This window comes from Eschrichtius robustus, chromosome 18 (assembly GCF_028021215.1).
Source record: "Eschrichtius robustus isolate mEscRob2 chromosome 18, mEscRob2.pri, whole genome shotgun sequence".
NCBI classification, from domain to species: domain Eukaryota; kingdom Metazoa; phylum Chordata; class Mammalia; order Artiodactyla; family Eschrichtiidae; genus Eschrichtius; species Eschrichtius robustus.
The window spans coordinates 13,363,177-13,385,821 of record NC_090841.1 but is presented as its reverse complement, the minus strand read 5'-3'; the positions used below and the strand labels follow the sequence as shown (position 1 = coordinate 13,385,821).

At 35.9% G+C, this 22,645-nt stretch overlaps 1 protein-coding gene across 15 annotated transcripts in view; it reads left to right on the top strand.

Annotated features, from left to right (window-relative positions):
- SUPT20H (SPT20 homolog, SAGA complex component) overlaps positions 1–22,645 on the top strand; it is a 39,606-nt gene that overhangs the window by 2,932 nt on the left and 14,029 nt on the right. For 8 of the 15 annotated variants that reach the window (XM_068526415.1, XM_068526416.1, XM_068526417.1 and 5 more), the window contains 16 exons: positions 2,725–2,760; positions 3,417–3,475; positions 3,945–4,011; positions 6,467–6,596; positions 7,584–7,687; positions 10,107–10,223; positions 10,348–10,401; positions 12,611–12,750; positions 14,539–14,695; positions 14,800–14,856; positions 17,683–17,754; positions 18,914–19,071; positions 20,570–20,596; positions 21,181–21,213; positions 21,781–21,898; positions 22,455–22,557. In XM_068526415.1, coding sequence (XP_068382516.1) covers positions 2,725–2,760; positions 3,417–3,475; positions 3,945–4,011; positions 6,467–6,596; positions 7,584–7,687; positions 10,107–10,223; positions 10,348–10,401; positions 12,611–12,750; positions 14,539–14,695; positions 14,800–14,856; positions 17,683–17,754; positions 18,914–19,071; positions 20,570–20,596; positions 21,181–21,213; positions 21,781–21,898; positions 22,455–22,557 — 1,432 coding nt within the window. The remainder of the gene's footprint in view (positions 1–2,724; positions 2,761–3,416; positions 3,476–3,944; positions 4,012–6,466; positions 6,597–7,583; positions 7,688–10,106; positions 10,224–10,347; positions 10,402–12,610; positions 12,751–14,538; positions 14,696–14,799; positions 14,857–17,682; positions 17,755–18,913; positions 19,072–20,569; positions 20,597–21,180; positions 21,214–21,780; positions 21,899–22,454; positions 22,558–22,645) is intronic. The other 7 variants (XM_068526427.1, XM_068526425.1, XM_068526423.1 and 4 more) reach the window with 4 other exon arrangements.

Sequence of the window (22,645 nt, the reverse complement as noted above, 5' to 3'; positions counted from 1 at the left end):
AATCACTTTCTGTTCTAAAGAAACAGCAGCATTTGACAGAGAATAAATGAACACTAACCACCATGTTGGATAAACCTCAGAAAACATATATCTTCTCTTCTTGGGATCTTGCGTGTATACCCTTGCCCTGTTAGAGAAAAGCTGTCACAGTGGGGTTCTGACCTTGCCTTATATTTTGCATTCGTATTTGCCAATCACTTCCCTCTTAAGTATTTGAACGCAATAGTGAATAAACGATACTAGTGTTTACATATGCAAGTATATCTCACTGGAGCTTTTAAAGTTTTGATATCAGAAGATTAAATATTTACTTGAGAAGACTGGCTATTTGAAATGGTCCTAGAGTATACATTTGATTGTGTTTATTATAATTTTTTGATCTAAACTTACTTGAAGCTTTTATGGCCAAAATAATTAAAAGAACCCTGTGTTTTTGTCAAGAGTATATATTCAAAGTTATGTTTTTATGTTGGAAAATACAAGAATCTCATCTTGAATCCTGGGAAACAGTTTCATTGAAATCCGCCCATAAGATATTTTAATCAATTAAATTGGTATAAATTTATTTTAACAATCTTTTGAAATACTGGCACATTTTAGACTTTTTTACTTACTCCATTTAGATGCTTGATATGTAGGGGTTCTATTGCTGTTTAAAAAGCCCAGCTAAGGACTTCCCTGGCAGTCCAGTGGTTAAGACTTCACCTTCCAGTGCAGGGGATGCAGGTTCGATCCCTGGTCAGGGAGCTAGGAATCCCACATGCCTCAGGACCAAAAAATCAAAACATAAAACAGAAGCAGTACTGTAACAAATTCAATAAAGACTTTAAAAGTGGTCCACATCAAAAAAAAAAAAAAAAAGAGACAGGTACCACAGTGTTCATTGCAGCACTGTTTACAATAGCCAGGACATGGAAGCAACCTAAGTGTCCATCGACAGATGAATGGATAAAGATGTGGCACATATATACAATGGAATATTACTCAGCCATAAAAAGAAACGAAATTGAGTCGTTTGTAGTGAGGTGGATGGACCTAGAGTCTGTCATACAGAGTGAAGTAAGTCAGAAAGAGAGAAGCAAATAAAATATGCTAACACATATCTATGGAATCTAAAAAAATAAAGGTACTGATGAGCCTAGTGGCAGGGCAGGAATAAAGACGCAGACGTAGAGAATGGACATGAGGACACGGGGTGGGGGGGAGGGGGAGAGGGAAGCTGGGGCGAAGTGAGAGTAGCATCGACTTATATACACACTGAATGTAAAATAGTTAGCTAGTGGGAAGCAGCAGCATAGCACAGGGAGATCAGCCCAGTGCTTTGCGATGACCTAAAGACGTGGGATAGGGAGGGTGGAAGGGAGGGGATGTGGGGATATATGTATGCATATGACTGATTCACTTTGCTGTACAACAGAAACTAACACAGTATTGTGAAGCAATTATACGCCAATAAAGATCTATTAAAAAAAAAAAGGCCAGCTATTTTTGTAATCATGTATTCTCTGTCCTTAGGACTAGGAGGACAGGGTCACTTCAACCTTTTCATGATTTCCAAAGTCTGGCAATATTTATTCTTCTCCCTGCCCTCTTGGGATTTTGGTGGGTGCTAGGAGCTTTTATTCCATGCAACTTAGTAGATTGAAGTATTGGAGTCTGCAAAATAAAACAGAAAAATGTAGGTTCTTGTAAATAAAAAATAAAAGGTCTTTGCCTCTCAATGAAATTAAAAATGACTGTCATTGTGAATGAAAAATGCTGTAACTCTGTGTGATACCCAAACCACAAAACTAGAAAGAAATCATTGGTGGTGTATTTGCTTAATTTTTTTTTAAATCTAGTACTTTCTTTCTTGGGTATCATTACAGAAGAATGCTATACAAATGAGGAAGACAGTTAACCTTCTTATTTCTCCCTCTTGCCTTACAATAAGGGTCTCTAAGAAATCAATGAAGGATGGGGATCTACTAGTAAATCTCAAATTGTACATGTAATAATAATACTATATTTTCATCATTTCTAAGATGCATTTGCTTTTACGTTTTCATTACTGAAGTGATAATGTGTCTACAATCAGTGACATCTTACAGTTATAATTGGCAGCACGTTTTTCTTAATGTTAAATAATAATTCAGGCATATAACTGATGGTATCTTAAATTCATTAAAACATGCTAAGCATAGCCTTCATTTATTCTATTTCTGGTAGGCACTGACCTAGAAACATTGTATTATGGTTTCTCTGCATAATATTAGGAATTTCTAAGTTGATGTTAGGTACCAACATAACAACCCCCTTGGTTTTCAGGATTCCTAGCAGCTTAAGGGATTTTAGTCTTTGCTTCACTTTAATTGCATACCTGATGGCCAGTATATTTTCCTGAATGGTGCCCTTAAAATGTTGATGTTTATAAAATGGTAGTGGTTACCATATCCAACTCTCAGCCCTGTATCAGCTGCACAAGCATGGCCAGAGAAAATCATGGTAGCATTTCTTAACTACTTTGTGGTCATAATCAGGTGCCTGAGACTGCATATAATTTCTTTGTGCTATATCTTGAGCATACAGTGGGGTGGGTGGAGGAGAGAAATAAAGAAAAATGTTAGACCTGTTTTAGAAAATAAAACACATTTAAACACTTAATTAGAAAATGTTATATGTATATTAAAGTATGTTTGTGTGAAAATAACTAATATTACCAAATACACTATTTACTTTTTACAGCAACAAGCTTTAGAACTAGCTTTGGATCGTGCGGAGGTGAGGCGTGACTAAGTTACATATTGAAATAGTGTTGTCTTTAATCGACAGAACTCAGTTTTAAGAGATTTTCGTATGTGACTGTCAAAGGAGTATGTTAATATTAGGACGAGTATGCAAATTTTTCTGTAAATACATAAAAACTACCAGATGATGTTTGGATCGTCTGATACTTGGAATGCTCAGATAGTAATGCTGTGGAATAGAAATTGAATAATACAGTGGAATAAACATTTGAACAAGGACATAGAGTTTCTAAAATTATGTTTTCTGTTTTAACAGATATTCTAACTGCTCAATTAAAGGGGAAAATAGCTCAAATATATAGAGTCCTTGTAATTGGGTATGCTATGCATATTCTGAACAACCATAAAACATTGAAAATATTGCTAACCTGTGAAATCACAGTGGTGAAACTATATGATTTTGCTTATAATATAGCAAGTAAATATTGTGCTAAATTTTAGTACAGTTTAAATTTCACTTGTTTGTAACATATATTTAGAAATTAAGTAGGTTTCCCTAAAAGGTATGATTTAATATGCATCAGAGACTTGAGTGACTGAACAGCCTTTTTAGCCTTACATGATTTATTAATACAGTTGTTCATGCCGTATGCAAAAGACAAGCTGTTTTCTTAAACTTCTCTTTTTTAGTATGTCATTGAAAGTGCCCGACAGAGACCTCCTAAAAGGAAATACCTATCTAGTGGAAGGTATGAATGTTTAATTAATTGATATCTTAGACTCACAGAAGTATGATGATTGCCATCATTTATTTCATTCTTCCTAGACACTGAGCTAGAAATGTTATATTCTGGGTACTTTGCATATACAGTTGACCCTTGAACAATGTGGGTTTGAACTGTTCAGGTCCACTTACTTGCAGATGCTTTTCAGTAGTAAACACTACTGTACTTCATGGGTCAGTGGTTAGTTGAACCTGTCGATGCAGAGGAACCCCGGATACAGAGGGCCGACTACAAGTTATACGAGGATTAACCCCTGTGTTGTGCAAGGGTCAACTGTATTAGAAATTTCTAGGTTGAGGTTAGCTACCATATCTAGCCCCACTTCACCCCCAGTTTTTGGGAAATTGGAGGAAAAATTACAGGAAAATTCAAAATGTTTATTTTATGATTATTAACATTACTTTGTATACTGCCTTTGTTTATTAAATTTTAGAAAATCTATATTTCAAAAACTTTATGATTTATATATTGAAGAATGCGAAAAAGAGCCTGAGGTTAAGGTAAGTATAAATTTTTTATGTTATTACGACTTTTTAAATGTAGTGGAAGAAGGAAATTTGAAGGAATTAGATTTGAATGATTTATATTTTTGTTAGTGAACAGATATCTTTTCTAACCAGACTAGCCAGTTCTGCAGCTAAACCAGAGCTCTGGCTAATCTGGCACCAGGCAGGGATCACCTACTTAGGTAGCAGAGGGGAACCATGTTTGCTGAGTAACAGACTATCTCATTGGGAAGTTAGAAGAAGCAAAGCCACCATATATATTATCTTTTGCATCTTTTTCTTCCTGAGAAGTTATTTGTAGACTGAAGACAGGAGAAAATTAACCTATTTCTTCGTGGTGAGTTGCACTGGAAAGTTAAAAGTATTACAGGATATGTAGGAAATCTAGATGTGATAATAAAAGGTGAATTTGGTCAGAAAAATTAGTTTATGCCCAGGTTAACTTAATTCATTTTTATTTAGCATGAAAGTGTGGGCAGTAGAAATGTAATAGAAATTGATTTTTTGATATCTTTCAGACCCTGAGGTCGAAAGGGCCTTAAAGGGCTCTACTGAGCTTCTGTTGTCTGTCTTTAAAAATGAATACCTCTTAGGCAAAAAATTAGTGGAATTCCAGTAGTATCTAACCTTTAAAATCTTTAGGAGAAAAATGATTGTGAAACCATGAGTAAATCTTATGGTATGGTTTCCATAAATTCTATTGAGGTATAGTTGACATAGAATAAGTTGAGTATGTTTGAAGTATACATTTTATAAGTTTTGATGTGTATTAAAAAAAAATTGAATAAATTTGAAGATCTAATTGGCTTTATTAAACGATTCATGAATTGGGCAACATCTCATCTGGCAGAGATACTCTGAGGAGTTGCACAACATGGAAGGCTTTTATTGTAAGGAGGGCAGGACAAGGAAAGAAAATCATCAGCAAGGAAAAAATGAGAGTTCACTGGAGGAAAGTAAAAGTGCCAGAAATGACGGCTTTTTGTTGGCTGAGCTGCAGGTGTTTTCCATTGGCTGGCCTGCAGTCCTTTCCCATTCACTGAACTTGTTGCTGGGAGGAAGAAAGTCTCCCTTCCCCTAGTTGGGGAAGTAAAGTAGTTGCAGTTCCTGTTTGGGAGTTCAAGGTAGTTCTCTTCCTGGTGGGATCAGTAACTGATGTCTTCCTGTTTGGGGTAATTGATGATGAGTGGTGGGGCAGGAGAGCTCCCTCTGCAGTCCTTCCCTGCTCCAGTTTTAGTTGAGGTTTCCTTTTATTAATTTTCACAGTATACACCCATAAACTGTCACCACAGTCAGTATAATGAGCATATCCATTGCCTCAGAGACAGAACTAAGATAGGAGAGATACATAAATGAAGATTCTAAATTGGGGTTGACAGCCATTGTCCACCAGCCAGATCTGGCCCAAACATGTTTTTGTAAATGACCTTTTATTGGAATACAGCAGCACCCCTTGATTTATGTCTTGTATGTGGCTGATTTTGAGGTAAATAGCAGAGTTGAGTAGTTGCAACACAGACCGTATGGCCCACAAGACTAAAGTACTGTCTGGTCCTTTAAGAAAGACATTTTCTGACTTCCCATCAATGTGGTTAAAAGTTGCTTTGCTTTGCTTTTTAAAAATTTATTTTCAAAATGCAGTTTTTTGATTCTATGGTGACTATAGATCAAGAATTTATAATTTCTTTCTGCATATGACTATATATATATGTGCATGTTAAATATACTCAAAATGGATTTGTTTTTTGATATGAAAAATATTCTATTGACTGATATCTTTCACAAATAAGATTTGATGAAAGGATTTATTATATCTATAAGTGGGTTTCATTTTAAATCATATACATTTCTAAAATAATAGATTTTGATGTATGTGTATTAGGTTCCCTGATAGTTTTTTGTTTTTTTTAGCGAAGTGGTTTCTAAGGAGCTGTTAAATTGAATTTACAGAAAATTACTTAAATTACTTATGTCCTTTTAACCAGTTAGATATTTTTGGGTTTAACATTTCAGCTGATTAGAGCTGTTGAACTTGTTTGGATCTAATTTAGGCCATAAAATATTTAAGAAATGTGCTCTGTAACAGTACAACCAAAGAAAATGCCCCAAATTATTTGTGTAGATTTATACTTAATAGAAACTAATTATACATTATAGCATCTTTCTGAAAAATATTTACATTTAATGGTTTTCCTTTTTAAATATTTTTAATATTTGCTACTTGTGTACTCAGGTACATATTTTGTATTTAAGTGTGTTTATTTTTTATATAGATCACTAGTTTTTCTTTGTGATATTAATTCATTTGCCTAAAACATAGTAATAGATCAAAATTAAGTTTACACAGATGTGGAAGGAGCATCAAAGATTAACTCAGGTCTGATTTTATTAAATGATTGCATTCTTTGTTATGCTGGATTATTTTCATGAGCTCTGCCTCTTTTTAAAGCAGAAATTAAGAAGAAATGTGAACTTGTTAGAGAAGCTTGTTATGCAGGAGACATTGTCATGTTTAGTGGTCAACCTATACCCAGGAAATGAGGGATATTCTCTGATGCTCAGGGGAAAAAATGGATCAGGTAAGAACTTCCAGAGGGCAGCAGCCATGAAAATCCCTCTGCTAGGCGGGATGTGCTGTCTTTTAGAAGTAGCTTCTTAACCTTCAGATCAGTGATGACTTGATAAAAGAAGACTTTGATTCCAAATTGTTCTCTTTATGGTGTTTTGTTAGAATATTAGAAGTTACCTCTAGTATGATTAGCCTTCCGGAATTTGAGAAGTATTCTGACTGAGGTCTTTGAAGTTAAATTATAAAAGACATAATTTTAAAATACTTGTCAAAATTTCCTTTCATTCTGTTGCTATTTATATATTTAAGATAGCATCAGGTGTTTTAAGGTATGTTTTTCTTCTGTGCTTTGAATATACTTTGAGTCTGAAGCTTTCAAAGTTAAGCAGATTCACTGCCTTTTGAATAGTTTTCAACATTTTATTCCTATTAATGTGAATATGAAAATAGAGTTTTAAAATATAAATACTCTTAGATTTCACTAAAGAGGCATTTAAATTTTGATACAGTGATGATACTATGAGTTCTACAAGGAACTTACCTAGTTAAGAATTTTTTCTTGTGCTAGTTGTTAATTGTATAACACCAAGAGAATTTTGGTCTATAAGTAGTCATTTTTCAGAAGTGATACCAGATTATCACTCTTGACTTCCAGATTAGATTAAGCAATTTTCAAGGAACTTTTTAGTTAACAGATGTTGGAATTTTATCGTATTCTGCTTACTATACTGCTGGCTGTGATTTGTACTGTGATTGTTGTGCCAGACGTTTTTCCATAGTATATTAGGTGTTTTCTCCTTTCTGCTCTAAAACTGTGTACAGTTTATCAAGTTTTTTAGCAATATATAAGGTGATTTATTTTTGAGACTTAAATAAAGAAGGACTTTAGGAGAGCTTTTGGCTTTATTTTTATTTTTTATCAGAAGTTACTTAAATTATTACCTAGGCTTTTTGGTGAGGCTGATCACTTTCTGAAACTTTATGTTTTAAAATTAAGATTCTGAGACCATTCGACTGCCTTATGAAGAAGGGGAATTACTTGAATACTTGGATGCAGAAGAATTACCTCCTATTTTGGTTGATCTCCTAGAAAAATCTCAGGTACAAAATTTTTCTCTTTAAAATGTCCTTAGATTTGCCAGATATATGTTGTTTTGTGATGAAGGGTATTTAGTTGTATTCTCACTAGTGCATGGAACATGAAATGAGACATTGTACCTACCTATATGAAAATTGGTTTATTGTGGAATATTTATTCTTTAGGCTGTACTGAAATGTATAGATTTAGTTGATTCTTCTAACATTGTTATAACAATTAACTCATCCACTGGAAATCTCCCTATAGCTACAATCAAGAAATTATGGAAAAAACTGCTTACTTTCTTGGCTTTCCAGCCATACTATGTTAGTTTACTGAGGAAAAAGAAGCCATCAGATGGGAACTCCCATTTCCTCCCAGCATCCCCACATCTCTGTCCACACTTTCTGCCTGCCTTCCTGTTAAAATGGATGAAATAAGCTGTTCCTAAGGCATCTTCTCCACTTTATGTTCTGGATCCTTCTCCTCCTTCTCAAGGTCTTGCAACTTTAACCTTCCTCTCTTCTATTATCTATTTTCCTCTCTCTAGTAAAGAATATAAGCATATTGTACCATCTCTCAACTTCTAAGAAAATTCTTTCCTGTTCTCACCTTAGTTGGTCTCTTAGCAAAGTTCAGTGTAAATAACTACTTCCTCCTTGAAACACCCTTCTTTCAGCTTCTGAGACATCACCTTCCTGGTTTTTCTCTTCCCTCTAGTCTTTCAGTCTTTTTTGCTGTCATCTCTGTTCCCCCATAAATACGTTCAGGGTTCAGTCCTAGGGATTCTGTTCTTTAGTAACACCCTCTCCCTGGATGATCTCAAACAGCTTAATGAGTTTAAAAAAATGACAGTTAATCCCTTGCTTATCTCTCTTACAATGACCATCCCACCAAGCTCCAAACATACATATTTACTGGGATATAGATTAGGTTCTTCAGACTTACCATGACAAAACGGAGCTTTTTATTTTTACCTCCCAAACCAGTTCTATTACCAGTCTTTCCAATCTGACAGATAACTATACTCTCACCTTTCACATTCAGTCCACCAGCAAGTGTCAGCTGTACCTTCAAAATACATGGTCATGACCTTCTATAGTTACCTTCCTGAACTTCCTGTTTTCATTCCAGAACGCTAGAAATCAGTTTTCCACAGACAACCAGATTAAGCTTACAAAACAAAAACAGAAAACAACAACAACACAGTTCCCTGTTTGAAGTTCTCCAGTGTCCTCTCAGTGTACAAAACCCCTGCCTTTCTGTTTGTCTTCACCTCCTGGTTCTCATCCCCACTCACTACACTCCAGCCATCTGTGGCTTCTTGCCATATTAAAACACACCAAGCTTATACCTATCTTATTCATCTGCTCATCTGTCCCAGATGTCTGACCCTTTATTGTGATTCAGGTCTCAGCTGAAAATTACTCCCTCAGAGAGTTCTGTCTGAGCACACAGTCTAAATTAAGCCCCTCCCTATTTTATTTCCTCTGTAGCATTCACTGTCTCAAGTTACCTTGTTTATTTGTTTACATGTTTATTGCCTGTCTTACCACACTGAGAGCAAGTATCTCACCACTCTATCTATGAAGCTTCTTGGACAGTGCGTGACACACAGTTCACATTGTAGTGGCTCAGTAAATGTTGGTTAAAAAGCATGAGCATAATAATGACTGACAACATGGAGGTCACAGTACCCACTAAGAGTTAAGAATGGTGAAAACACACAATACCATATGCGACTATGGCAAGTGATAATTAGCAAGACTTGAGTGACAGAGATTCTTACCTTTGGACTTAGAAAAAGGACAAAAAAACAGTATCTTTAACAGAGATTATTATTTGAATTAATGTTAGCTTCCTTCCTCTTATTAGTAAAGCCTATCTTCTGGAAATTTTAGCAGAGCAAATATAGCAGTTGTATCTGTAAGCTGAAACTCTGGCATGGTTATTGACAATTTATAACAATGACAAGGTTAGCAGAGTACAACAGTGAGCCAGTGAGTGTCAAGAAGAAAAGCAGGGACTTCCGTCCTGGCGGTCCAGTGGTTGAGACTCCACACTCCCAGTGCAGGGGATGCGGGTTCGATCTCTGGTCAGGGGACTAAGATCCCGCAAGCCTCATGGCACGGCCAAAAAAAGAAAAAAAAGAACAGCGATACCAGTGGTCTGTAACATTAACAGTATACAAATGCCAGATGTCATTCTATTACTAGGAAACAGTTAAACAGTGTTAAACTGCTTCTTGAGTCATGATGAACATAAACAGTTGCTTTTAAAGGGTTTATATGGTGGTAAATCCACCAAGGAATTCCATTTAAGAGTATGTGAGTGGTCAGAAACATTACATAAGAATGTAAAGAACCTGAAACATTCAATATAAACCCACTTATTTAGGCTTTTGAAAAATGACATCTACTTATATGTTTTCACTCAAAACAGGTTAATATTTTTCACTGTGGATGTGTCATAGCAGAAATACGTGACTACAGGCAGTCCAGTAACATGAAATCTCCTGGTTACCAAAGTAGGCACATTCTCTTACGTCCAACAATGCAGGTAAGGAATGTTTAATTAAGAAGTATTATTTCAGATTTTATTTGGAGTTTTACTTATTAAATGTCTTCATATGTCTGTATGCCTATATACATTAATGTGTTTTTTTAACTTTTATTTATTCTAGACTTTAATCTGTGATGTACATTCAATAACAAGTGATAACCATAAATGGACCCAGGTTAGTTCTGTTTTTTAATCCCAAACAGTAATATATAGGATGAAACAATATTTACTAAGTTAAGCAAAAGATATTTTCTGCTCGTAATTTTATTTATGAGTAAAGTTTGGGATTGATTTATGAGCTTTAGAAGTTAAGGGTCTCTACAAAGATGCAGTAATCCTTCAAGAAACTAAAACAGTTCAGTCCCAGTTGCTTTTAGGGCATCGTATAATAGGGTGAGGCTGACCTCTCCCAATGTGAAACATAGTTTTGTATCCCCTCTCACACAGAATGTTTTGTTGTGGATACAAATAGATGCTGATTTTCTGTCATCTAGGGCTCTAAAGCAGACCTAGCTGTCGTTTTGCCATCGTACTGGTTGTAGCCCTAGGGGACCTCTCTTACCCGGGGAATAGCCAGTTAGTCCTCCAGTGCTGGCTCAGGATATGTGAGGTGCCCGCTCACAAGAGTGTTCACTTATTTTTCTGTTACTGTAAAGAGGTGTAGTTAAACTAAAGAAAATATTAATGAGAATTATTCTAGCTGTGAAATATGATTATAAAATAAGATTCAGTTCATCAGTAACTATCAAGTGTTGTGTTGTAGTTTGGGCTGTAATCTTTTTGTTTACAAGAAGGTTAAAAGCTATTAAAAGAATATTCAGAAACAAACTCACTGGTCATCATTGGAGGTTCTTAGGGCATTGATTTCTTACTCTGAAGATTGGTAAATAATGGGAGAGACCAAAGCCTTTATTCTGCCTTTTCAAGGAAAATTCCTTAGAAAAATTTCAGCTAACAAGTGTAAAAGAAATGATAGACTTTTTAAAATGTCATCAACTTGGAAGTCTTAATGAATTAATGAATCTAGATGGCTGTATTTCTTCGATGTGAAAAACCTATAGTCTGACTAAACCCTCTGGTGTAAAAGTGGGACAGTCAATCCTTGTGTGCCTCCTTGCGTGGCGGACGAGAAAGTATACAGTAGTACTGTTGAAGAGCTCTTGTTTAAAAAATAGAACCTTAATTTAAATCAAGCCTCTACATCTAACCAACAGTTTAAAAGTAATTTATGGAGTAAGAGAAACCATTAAATGACATGGATGAGGAAGCAACCAGCCAGACCCAGTTAAATGATACCCTGAGGAAGCAGTTGCTCAAATCCCAACAAATCAGTTGCATGAGAAAAGAAAAAAAGATGGGGGAAGAGATGATCGTTACAGAATATTTTTTTTAAAATGTTTGAGAGATAAAAACCGAATGCAATGTGTAGGCCTTGTTTGAGTTCAAATTCAAACAAACCAACTAAGAATACACTTTTGAGATAATGGGAATTTATCTAGACTGGATATTAGAGGTCCTTAGCAGTTAGCAGTGTGTCCTGAAGTATTTTTCAGGTGAAATAATACAACGTCGAAAATGTATTTAAAATTACTCCAGGAAAACAAAGAAAAACAAAAAAAAAAGAGGGGCGGTTGTTAAATAAAATTGGGTGTTGGTACGTGGGTGTCATTATATTTCTGTTTTGTGTATTTTTGAAAATTTCCATAATAAGTTGAATAGACCTAGTGAAAGAAGCAATGTTTCTTTTTTGCAAAATGTTTTATTCAGCAGTAATTAATTGATTCATTTGACTTTTTAAAAATTTAGTTAATAGCCATTAAAATATTTCAGAGTTTAAGCAAACAAAAAAAAAAAAGAAAAAATAGGATTCAGTAAAGTAAGTTAAATGATACTGGTAAAAAGCCTGTATAAACTTTGGAATTGGTGTATATAGTTTATACAGTATTAGTGGAGTCATTTTTATTCTTGTAATGAAGTTAAGCTGAGTATAGAATGGGACTGTTATCTCAGTTAGTGAAAGTGCTATTATCTATCTTGGTCCTGTAAGCTTTGTGGGGACAGAGGATTTTATCTGTTTTCTTCATGATTTATTCCCCCCATCTAGAACAGTGTCTTACACATTGTAGGTGCTTAGTAAATATTTGTTGGGCTAATGGATAGGCATTCTTATAATTTGACCACCTTGTACCAATTACTGAATTTCCATTAGTAGTTTCATTATGCTGTCAAGTTTCTAAAGTTTACACACTTAGGTTGGAACTTGAAATACTGTATTTTACTGTACTCCTTAGCAGAAATATTCCAAGGAATATCTCTAGATTAAGTGATACGTATGATTTGAAAATCTTAAATCTGTTATTGATATACGCTCTTACATATTTCAGGAAGACAAACTTTTGCTTGAGAGCCAACTGATTCTAGCTACAGCTGAACCACTGTGTCTTGATCCTTCTGTAGCTGTAACCTGCACTGCGAACAGGCTGCTCTATAACAAGCAAAAGATGAACACGCGCCCAATGAAACGGTAATTACCTTTGTGGAAGGATAAACCAAAAGAGAGCTAGAGCGGTACCTCTAAATTTTGCCATTTATGGTATCTTTTCCCTTTAAAGAATAAAAGTGCTCTGATTTTTTTTTTTTTTAAACATTTATTTGTTTATTTATTTGGTTGTGCTGGGTCTTAGTTGTGGCTCGCCAACTCCTTGGTTGCGGCTCACCAGCTGCTTAGTTGCACCACGCGGGCTCCTTAGTTCTGGCATGCACACTCTTGGTTGCAGCATGCATGTCGGATGTAGTTTCCTGACCAGGGATCAGACCTGGGCCCCCTGCATTGGGAGTGTGGAGTCTTAACCACTGTGCCACCAGGGAAGTCCTTGATTTTTTAAAATTGGATTTTTAATTGTCTTTAAATACTTTTATTGTGTAAGAATTAGGATTTTTTTAATATGTACTCTGCTTTATATTGAAGTGATGCATTTTCTGCATTCTTTTGAAGAACAAACTACCTATAAATTCAGAGTTTGTTCACCAAAAAGATAGAAATTCTGAGAAGAGACAGGTATGAGCAGAAAGAATAATTTATCACTTGCTAATACCAGTTGAATTTTTGTTAATATTACCTTTAAAGATACAACTTATAACTTCTTTTAGAGATCTGGGAAAATGATCACAGTTTGAGAAGTCAGTTTCTAACTAAATGCCTTTTTATAACATGGTAATTTGTCTTAGAATGTTTTAGCTATCTCTTCTAGTTAGTAAAGTAAAAGAATGCATATTAATTTGGTCTGCAGTTATAGTAGGCTCATCATTAAGTTATCTTCGCATAATTGTTTGAGTTGCCCACTTTGGATCTTCTTCAAGTTTGATGGGGCTGAAATAACCTACCCATTTTCTAAATTCCCTGCTTTACTACTGAAATAATATATTCTGGGGAAAAGGTGCGGCTTTGGAAATAGTGAAATAAGTCCATATAGTATCTGTTAGCAGTCCTGTAAAGTCTCCTAGTATCTCTGTCCACATCTCTCCACGCCCACTGCCAGTGCCTTAAGCCAAGCCACCATCATCTTCATCTTAACTTCTGCAATAAAATCCTTCCTAACTGGTCTTCCTACTTCACCTTCGCTCGCTTCTGGTCTGTTCGCCATGTAAGCAGACCACAGTAGTGTTTTGAAAACCTCAAAGCCGACCATGCCACCACTTGATTAAATTCCTCTAAAACCATCCCATTGTACTTCACATTCAGTCTAAACGCATTATCATTCATCTGCAAGGCCCCTGCCTTGCTCTTTGACCTCATCTCCCATTGTGTGGACCCTGATGCTCTAGTCCTACCTACATTTTTCTGTTTTAAAAATAAGCCAACTTTGTTCCTGCCTCAGCACCTTTTAAAATTCTCTCTCTCTGCTTCAACTGTTCCTTCCCTGATCTTTCCACAGCTTGTTCCTTCTTGTCGTGTCTCAGCTCACGCATCATTTCTTCAGAGTCCTTCCCTTTCCTAATGTTGCCCTCTCTATCACGTATTCACCACAGTACCCTGGTTTTTCTCCTACTGCTTATTGTTATCTGGAATGATCTGACCTGTTTACTTGTATATGTATGTCTTCACTTCTGGACTGTCAGCTCCGTGGTAGCAGGAATTTTGTTAGTCTTGTCCATTTTTATTTCACCAGTGCCTAGAACATTCCTTGGCAAGTGACAGTGTTCTACAGATATTTGTGATTTAATTACACATTTAACACCTACTAATTTAAACCATGTTTATTCTGGGTTTCTTGTATTAGCTTTGTGTAGTTCTGATCTCTTAATATTTTAGGTGTTTCAAGAGATATTCCAGGTCCTCTCTGAATCGGCAGCAGGATCTGTCTCATTGTCCACCTCCTCCTCAGCTAAAATTACTTGATTTCTTACAAAAGAGAAAGGAAAGAAAAGCGGGTCAGCATTATGACCTCAAAATTTCTAAAGCAGGAAACGTAAGTATATATTTTAAAATATATATATATATATTATTATGCCAAATGCCTTGCCTTATTTTCAGTGTTCAGTGTATTTATTTATACTCTTCTTAATTTTTTAGTGTGTAGATATGTGGAAACGGAGTCCCTGTAATTTGGCCATACCTTCTGAAGTGGATGTAAGTCAGTGCATGAATTGCACGTCCTTTCATGTAAGGTTCCTAAGTTTGACTAATGGTAGCTTAAACTTTGGGAAAACAAAGACTCTTACTACTTCTTTTTTTATTTTATTTATTTATTTTATTGAATGAAAGATTCTTTAAATTCTGTAGTGCTTTACAGTTTTCAAGTTTCACACGTGATTTTATATAATCCCATAATAACCCTTTTTTTCCCCATTAGCCCTATATTGCCCCTCCCCCCTTCCTTTTCCCCACTGGTAACCACTAGTTCATTCTCTCTATTTGTGCTAAGACTCTTCTTAAGTCAATTGCTCATTTTCAGAAGCTATTCTTCTTTCACATTAACTTGTCTAAAAATGTAAGTCCTTAATATATGTCTGTGTTTAGAGCAGGAATAATAACCAAAGTATTTCAAAATGTGTAAAAAGATGGTACATATTACATAATATGCATAAAATGACTCTGATTTTTTTCATAATATTTCATCATAATTTCCTGATACTGCTTCTTTTCTCACTGGCTAAATTTAAAAATTAATAATATTGGAGCAGTAGCCAAGATTAGGAACCTTGGGTGGTATTTGCTGGCCCATGAAACGCATGAAGTATAAATGAGCAAAGACAGGAAAGAGATTTTTTTTTTTTTTTTAATTTATTTATTTATGGCTGTACTGGGTCTTCGTTTCTGTGCTAGGGCTTTCTCCAGTTGCGGCAAGCGGGGGCCACTCTTCATCGCGGTGCGTGGGCCTCTCACCATCGCGGCCTCTCTTGTTGCGGAGCACAGGCTCCAGACGCGCAGGCTCAGTAGTTGTGGCTCACGGACCCAGTTGCTCCGCGGCATGTGGGATCCTCCCAGACCAGGGCTTGAACCCCTGTCCCCTGCATTGGCAGGCGGATTCTCAACTGCTGCGCCACCAGGGAAGCCCAGGAAAGAGATCTTTTGATGGGAGGTCCCATATTTCTTTTGTTTCCCCATTTCTCCTATTTTTATTATTCACTCAATTCTTTAGAATTGGTCAGTTATTTTTACAGATGTTTGCTCTGTGCATCCTTCCCAGGCTAGCACATGTATAATTCTTACTACCTTTGATTTTTAAAAAACTGTCAGAAGCATCAGAACTACACTGTACATGCAGCTCAAGAGAGTAAGCCACATCATCTTTCAGTAACTTATGCGCCCCTCAAGGAACGTGGCCTGAGAAGAGATGTTTAGTGTAAATACCAAAGTGTGGAATTTAGCTTCGGAGGGCAGTCTGGATATTTAAGCAGGGCTTCCCAAACCTTAATGTACGTAAGAATCACATGGGTTGCTTGTTAAAATGCAGGTTCCAGTTCAACAAGTCTGGGCTAGGGCCTGAGATCCTATAATACTGAAAAGCTCCTAGGTTGGTGGCACTGGAGTCCACAGACCATGCCTTGAGTAGCAAAGCCCTAATAAAAAGTTTTTCAGCCTAACTCGATCAGTTGAAGCATCTAGGATACCAGTTAAACATACACATTTAAACCCTCACTTCAGACCTGCTTACTGAATCAGGTCTCCAGGGGAGGGATATGGGAATCTGAATTTTTACCAGATGCCCAAGTGAATCTGTTACTCTTAGAATCATGGTTACCAGGAAGATGAGAACTTTTGGTTCACACAAACTGCTAGGAGATACATGGAATATATGGTTCAAGTCTGACTAGAAAATGGAAAAGATTTACAAAAATTTTTACCAATTTTAATGTAACTTCCCTAGTCTCTTCCTAGTTTTGTCCATACTGTTACATGACAATTCCTCTTCCATTAAAGACCCAGCCAAAGGAAATGATCCAGATCCTGGTCCTAATCACCTCTCTGACATCCCAGTCTTCCTAAAAGTCAAATGTGATATCACCTTACGGAGCATAAAGAAGAGGCACTGTCCAAAACAGCAGCTGTGTTTATTACATTCATTTAATGGCAAAAGAGATTCTCATTTCCTTTTGTTTGTAAAACCAGTTGGTCTAATTGAATATATATCAGGAGAATTTTAAACTACTTAAGCATAAGTAGTTGGTGTTACTAGCGATTCAGGAATTCTTGTGCTAAAAAGTATAGTAACCGAAAGTGGGGTCTGGCTGCTCACCACTCAAAAGCCAGTAAAGAGGCCAGGTTGGTGGAAAGGAAAGTTTGCTTTATTTTGGATGCCAGCAGCTGTGGGGGTGACCAGATGCCTGTCCAAATGCCGACTCCCCCTCCTGACAATCAGGGAGCAAGAGCTTCTGTACACGGAGGGAGGGGGGGCTACCTGCAGAAGCAGTACAGTCAGCTCTGACAGTCGTCTTGAAATAGGTCATCAGTGGTCTGACCAGCATCATCTCGATTGTTGTAGGGACAGTTAATCTTCACTTCTAGGGTCAGTTTGTTCCCAGTTCTTTGAGGTCAGTTCTCGGAATCGTGGCAGCTTATGTCATGGCTACAGCCTGGTCGTCATTTAGTTAACTTCTTCTACCTGGTGGGGTTACAGTATCTACAAGACAGCTCACACAGGATAGGGCTCAGAGTACTATCTGTAGCCCTTGAGGAGGAACTAAAGGTCCTTGACTTTGTTCCATGACTAAACTATTATTATTTGGTCTCCTTGACTGTTTTCCTTTGTTTCTGCATTTTCTCAATTCTCTGATTAAACTTATTCTTTGGCTAAAGTTTTTCCACAGACAAAAGCAGGGGGGCGGCGGGGGTGGGGGGGTTGGTTAAGGGTCCTGCCCCGTTTCAGTGTATTGTGTTAAGTTACTTAGGTTTTTCTCTTTGGTCATAATACTGATTTCATTACATCTGATGTCTCTTGATTTGATTGCTTAGGTGGAAAAATATGCCAAAGTGGAAAAATCTATCAAATCTGATGACTCACAACCAACAGTCTGGCCAGCCCATGTAAGTAACCATTGCAGTCTCCATTTCTTTTTTTTTTTTTTTTGCAGTCTCCATTTCTAATGATGCTGTTTCTAATCTGGGATCTGAATTTATTAGACATAAAGTACAGTAGCCTTTATTTTGGAATCTTCTTTTGTTTGTTTTTTTTAAGAACTTTCTGAGAGTTCAGTGAATTAAAAAAAAGGAACAACGATTTAGTTTTGTTTTTCGTAAAATACGGTTTCCATCCTAAGGACAATTTTAATGCATAACTGCATTTTTACTTTTGTTTTGGTCCCCTATTGGTAGTTCTGATTTGTTTTCTGTTTCAAATTAATAATTAGTAAGTTATTCTAGGGATATCTTTACAGAGAAATGTTTTGTGTATGTTTCTCTAATTGCAGTGACTTCTTAAAGGCATATTTAATTATGTGGCATAATTAATTATGTGAATCTAGGAGTGAAATGAGAGTTGTTTTTTTTTTTTTTAATTTCTTTTTGGCTGTGTCGGGTCTTAGTTGGCAACACGCGGGATCTTCGTTGTGGCATGCAGGATCTTTCGTTGCAGCACACGGGCTTCCCTCTAGTTGCGGCGTGTGGGTTTTCTCGCTCTAGTTGTGGTGCGTGGGTTCTGTAGTTAGAGCGCGTGGGCTCTCTAGTTTGTAGCATGCAGGCTCAGTAGTTGTGGCGCGCGGGCTTAGTTGCCCCGTAACATGTAGGATCTTAGTTCCCCAACCAGGGATCAAACCCGCATTCCCTGCATTGGAAGGCGGATTCTTTACCACAGGACCACCAGGGAAGTCCCATGAGAGACATTTGGTATGTGCAGTAGCAAAAAGACTGATGACAAATAGAAACAGGTTTGCTTTTGAAAGTTTTATCCTTTTAGTATTTAATATTTGCATTCATATGTTCAGTATATGAAATTCTGACATTTCACTAGGGCTTCGTTAACTTAATATCCCATTGAAACTCTTGTTCCCAAAGTACCGTGTTGAAAAAATAATCCTGGGCTTCTTTCCCATAGGCTTTTTTCTTTTAAATAGGTCTAAGGACTATGTTCCATGTGTCTTTTTATTGCAAGCTGCAAGTTAGTGTGTTATTTACTCCTGATTTGTGTTAATTTTGACTATGTATTTACTGGAGAAGGTTTTTACTTGGGATGCTCGGTCTTTTTCAGGATGTAAAAGATGACTATATATTTGAATGTGAAGCTGGTAATCCATATCAGAAAACAAAGCTGACCATTTTGCAGTCACTTGGGGATCCACTTTACTATGGTAAAATACAGCCATGTAAAGAAGATGAAGAGAATGACAGTCAGATGTCTCCATCCCAGTGAGTTCTGTTAAATACAGGCAGTTGACAAAATAAGCCATCAGAATGTATTTAGCAACTACTGATGAACTATTAGTGAATAAAAGTTTCCCTGTTTTGTTAGTTAAATACTCCAGTTAGATTTGGCAGCAGACCTAAGTAAACTTAAATTGTAGTTACCATGCTGTCCAAGAGTTCTTTAAAATAATAATTTCTTTAAAAAAAAAAAAAAACCTGTGCTGTAAATTATTCTTATATTTGCTTTGAAAGATATGCCCGTGATATCCCTCTTGGTATATTTATGTGTTGCCACTTATGACTTTAACCTCTGTGAGCATGAAGTGCTTCCAGGCAATAATTTGTTTAAATGGGAAGCAAGTTTACTATAAATTAAATGTAAAAGCTGTTAAAAATGCTTGATATTTCAGCACTGCCTGTAAGGACACAGACTCAGTGCTTAACGTAGTTACTGGCTCTAGAAATACATATATAGTTGTCCCTTGGTATCCACAGGGGGTTGGTTCCAGGACCCCCTTGGATACCAAAATCTGCAGATGCTCAAGTCTCTTATATATCAAAATGGTGTCGTGTTTGCAACCTCTGTACATCCCTCCCATGTACTTTATCTGGGTTACTTATAATACCTAATACAGTGTAAATGCTATGTTAAATAAGTAATAAATACAATTTAAATGTTACGTAAATAGTTGCCAGCTCGTGGCAAATTCAAGTTTTGCTTTTTGGGACTTCTCTGGAATGTTTTCCCCCCAAGTATTTTCAATCCATGGTGGTTGAATCTGGGGATGCAGAATCCGCAGATATAGAGCGCCAACTGAAGTTGATATTCCTAAACTTACGGGCTACATGTATTTACTACAAGGTACCAGTATTTAGTTTTGTTTCCTTGTTAGTTTTATTATTAGTTCTGCTTTTTAATCAAGTTGATGCTGTTTTGAAAAGAAGGAAAAATAAAGAGAACCTCAGCAGAAAAAAGCAGGGGCCAGCCAGCTCTATGTTAAATCCTTACAAAATACTAATTGAAACTACGGCAGAAAAATGGATTTTAAAAAGTAACCTCACCAATACCTAAGTAAAAGTCAATGGGAGGAAACAGCAGTCAGGGAATCCTCAGCTAATTTTTTCACATTAGCAGTTTTTATTTTTGTATGCTAAGTAGAAAAATCAGATATTTTGATTAGCTGTATTTTGTAGTCTTCCGTTTAAAGATACACATTGGTCATTTTAAATAGTTATTAACTTTTCTCAAACACAAGGGCATATGTTCTCTCATTAAAAAAAAAAAATTGTTCAAAAAGCCAACTGATTAGATTTGTTTGACAAGAAGAGAATTGAATTTTTTGCCTTTTACATCAGGACGTTGCTGCAGAAATGCTGCATGGTTTATTACCTTCTAGTCCTTCTCCCATATTCATAAATTGCTTGATTTAATAGCTATGAAGTCAAAGTTTGAGCTGCATTAACCAAGTTTTTTCTTTTTTTTTTACATTTTATATTTCAGCTTCTCCACAGATGATCATTCAAATTGGTAATTAAAAAATAAACAAACTCACTATTTTAATATGTTAAGAAATCATATAAATGTCAAACTCTTTTAAGACTTGATAAAGACTTTTTATTTAAATTGGCGATAAACCATCTTCCTTGTCTAAAATATATTCTAAGGTCCTGCTATGTAGACATTAATAATGTCTTCCAAAATCAAAGGTTAAAGTGAGAGGAAGGCCAAAGGCCTTGTACACGGTAGTTCAGTGAATATTGCTGTAGGACAGACACTTGTAAGGGTGTATAGCACTTGGTAGCTTTCAGCCCAGATTTTGTTTTGAAACATAGGTTTTCTGCCAAAGTAAATCTCCTTTAAATTAAATCAGCCAACTTATTCACAGAATTATTTTGTAATGCATGCAAAACTTGGTCATTGCTTCATATTTTTTTTTTTTTTGCTTCCTATTTTTTAACGTATTTAAAAATTTTTGTTTTCATGATATCTTGGTAGATTTTAACTCAATTTATAAAATTACTGTCACTAAAATATGGAAGTCTTCAAAAGTAATCTCAGGGCTTCTTAAAGCAAGTCTATCTAATACTTTTCTTTTTTAAAAAACAATTTAGGTTCATTATTGGATCAAAGACTGATGCTGAGAGGTAAAAATATTTGCATCTTTATTTGTGATCTGGATGGATTTGATGAACTTCACTCTTGTAGGGTAGAGACTACTCCATTCGAAGTCAAAGCTTTGATTTTAAGTATGCCTAGGTATTACTAGGATTTTTAAATAGAATTAGGAAAATAACAATTAAAAGGATAATGTTTAAAATGTAGCTTTCTTTTAAATAAGAGAAGTTAGATATATCTACAGTAGCTAAGGAAAATGATTTCTAGGTAACAGTTTAATCAGAATATAAGTGAGAGTCAATGGGTAGTTCTTTTGGCTACTTATTGGTGAAATAATCCCTGTAATTTCTGTATTAGAGACAAGATACTGAAAGTATCTTTAGATTGTTAATTAGCAAAATGTTTTCAGCATTAGCTTGTCATTGAAAATATTAGAAGAATGTGCTTTTACCAAAGATAAATTGTCTAATTTTAATTTTTGTGTTATTTTTGATAGAACTTGTTTCATTAACAGTTACTATTCATTTCCTATGTAGTAAATTTATGTTTAAAATAGAGTTAGCTAATCATTACCTGTTTTCCCCCTAATATTTCAGAGTAGTCAGTCAGTACCAGGAACTGGTCCAGAACGAAGCCAAATGTCCAGTGAAGATGTCGCATAGCTCCAGTGGCTCAGCGAGCTTGAGTCAGCCTTCGCCAGGGAAGGAAACAGAAGTGTGTTTGCTTAGCTTTTTTTGTGCTGTTACTTTTTTCTGCCTAATTGTTCTCAAGGAATCTGAGAAATGTTAAGGGCTGTTTTATGAGGGATAGGGGTATTGTTTAGTTTTGGTTTTACTTTTAATTTTCTTTTTATTACTTAACTTTTTATGATTGAAACTTTCAAATGTACACAGAGGTAGAGCAAAAAGTGTAATGAACATTTGTGTATACTGATCACCCACCTGGCGTCAACAGTTACTATTTTTCTGGAGACGATTTAAGGGTGAAGCTTTGCTGTCATCTTACTCTGCTCTTCTGCCTCAAACTTTCTCCCCACCTTATTACTCAGAAATCTTTCCTTCATCCTGTGTACACTGTAAGTTATCTCATGGATCTCCTTTTGTGAAATTATATTTTTTTGAAACACCTGTAATACCCAATCTATAACCATTGAAAGTACATTGCAGTTTTTAAACCGTGTTTTCATCCAGGAGTTATAATAGTGTTACTAATTTGTGAATTTCTGATTTGACCTTAATTTTAATGAGTATGCTTAATGTCACTGTCTTAGCAGCCTGAGACCCTGTCAGTTCAGTCTTCAGTACTGGGGAAGGGAGTAAAACATCGACCTCCACCCATCAAACTTCCCTCAAGCTCAGGAAATAGTTCCTCAGGTATTACATTCCTTAGTTTTTTGTAATCTAGAGTAAGAAACAACAGACGATCATAATCCAGTTACTCATATTTTGATTTACTCAGAAT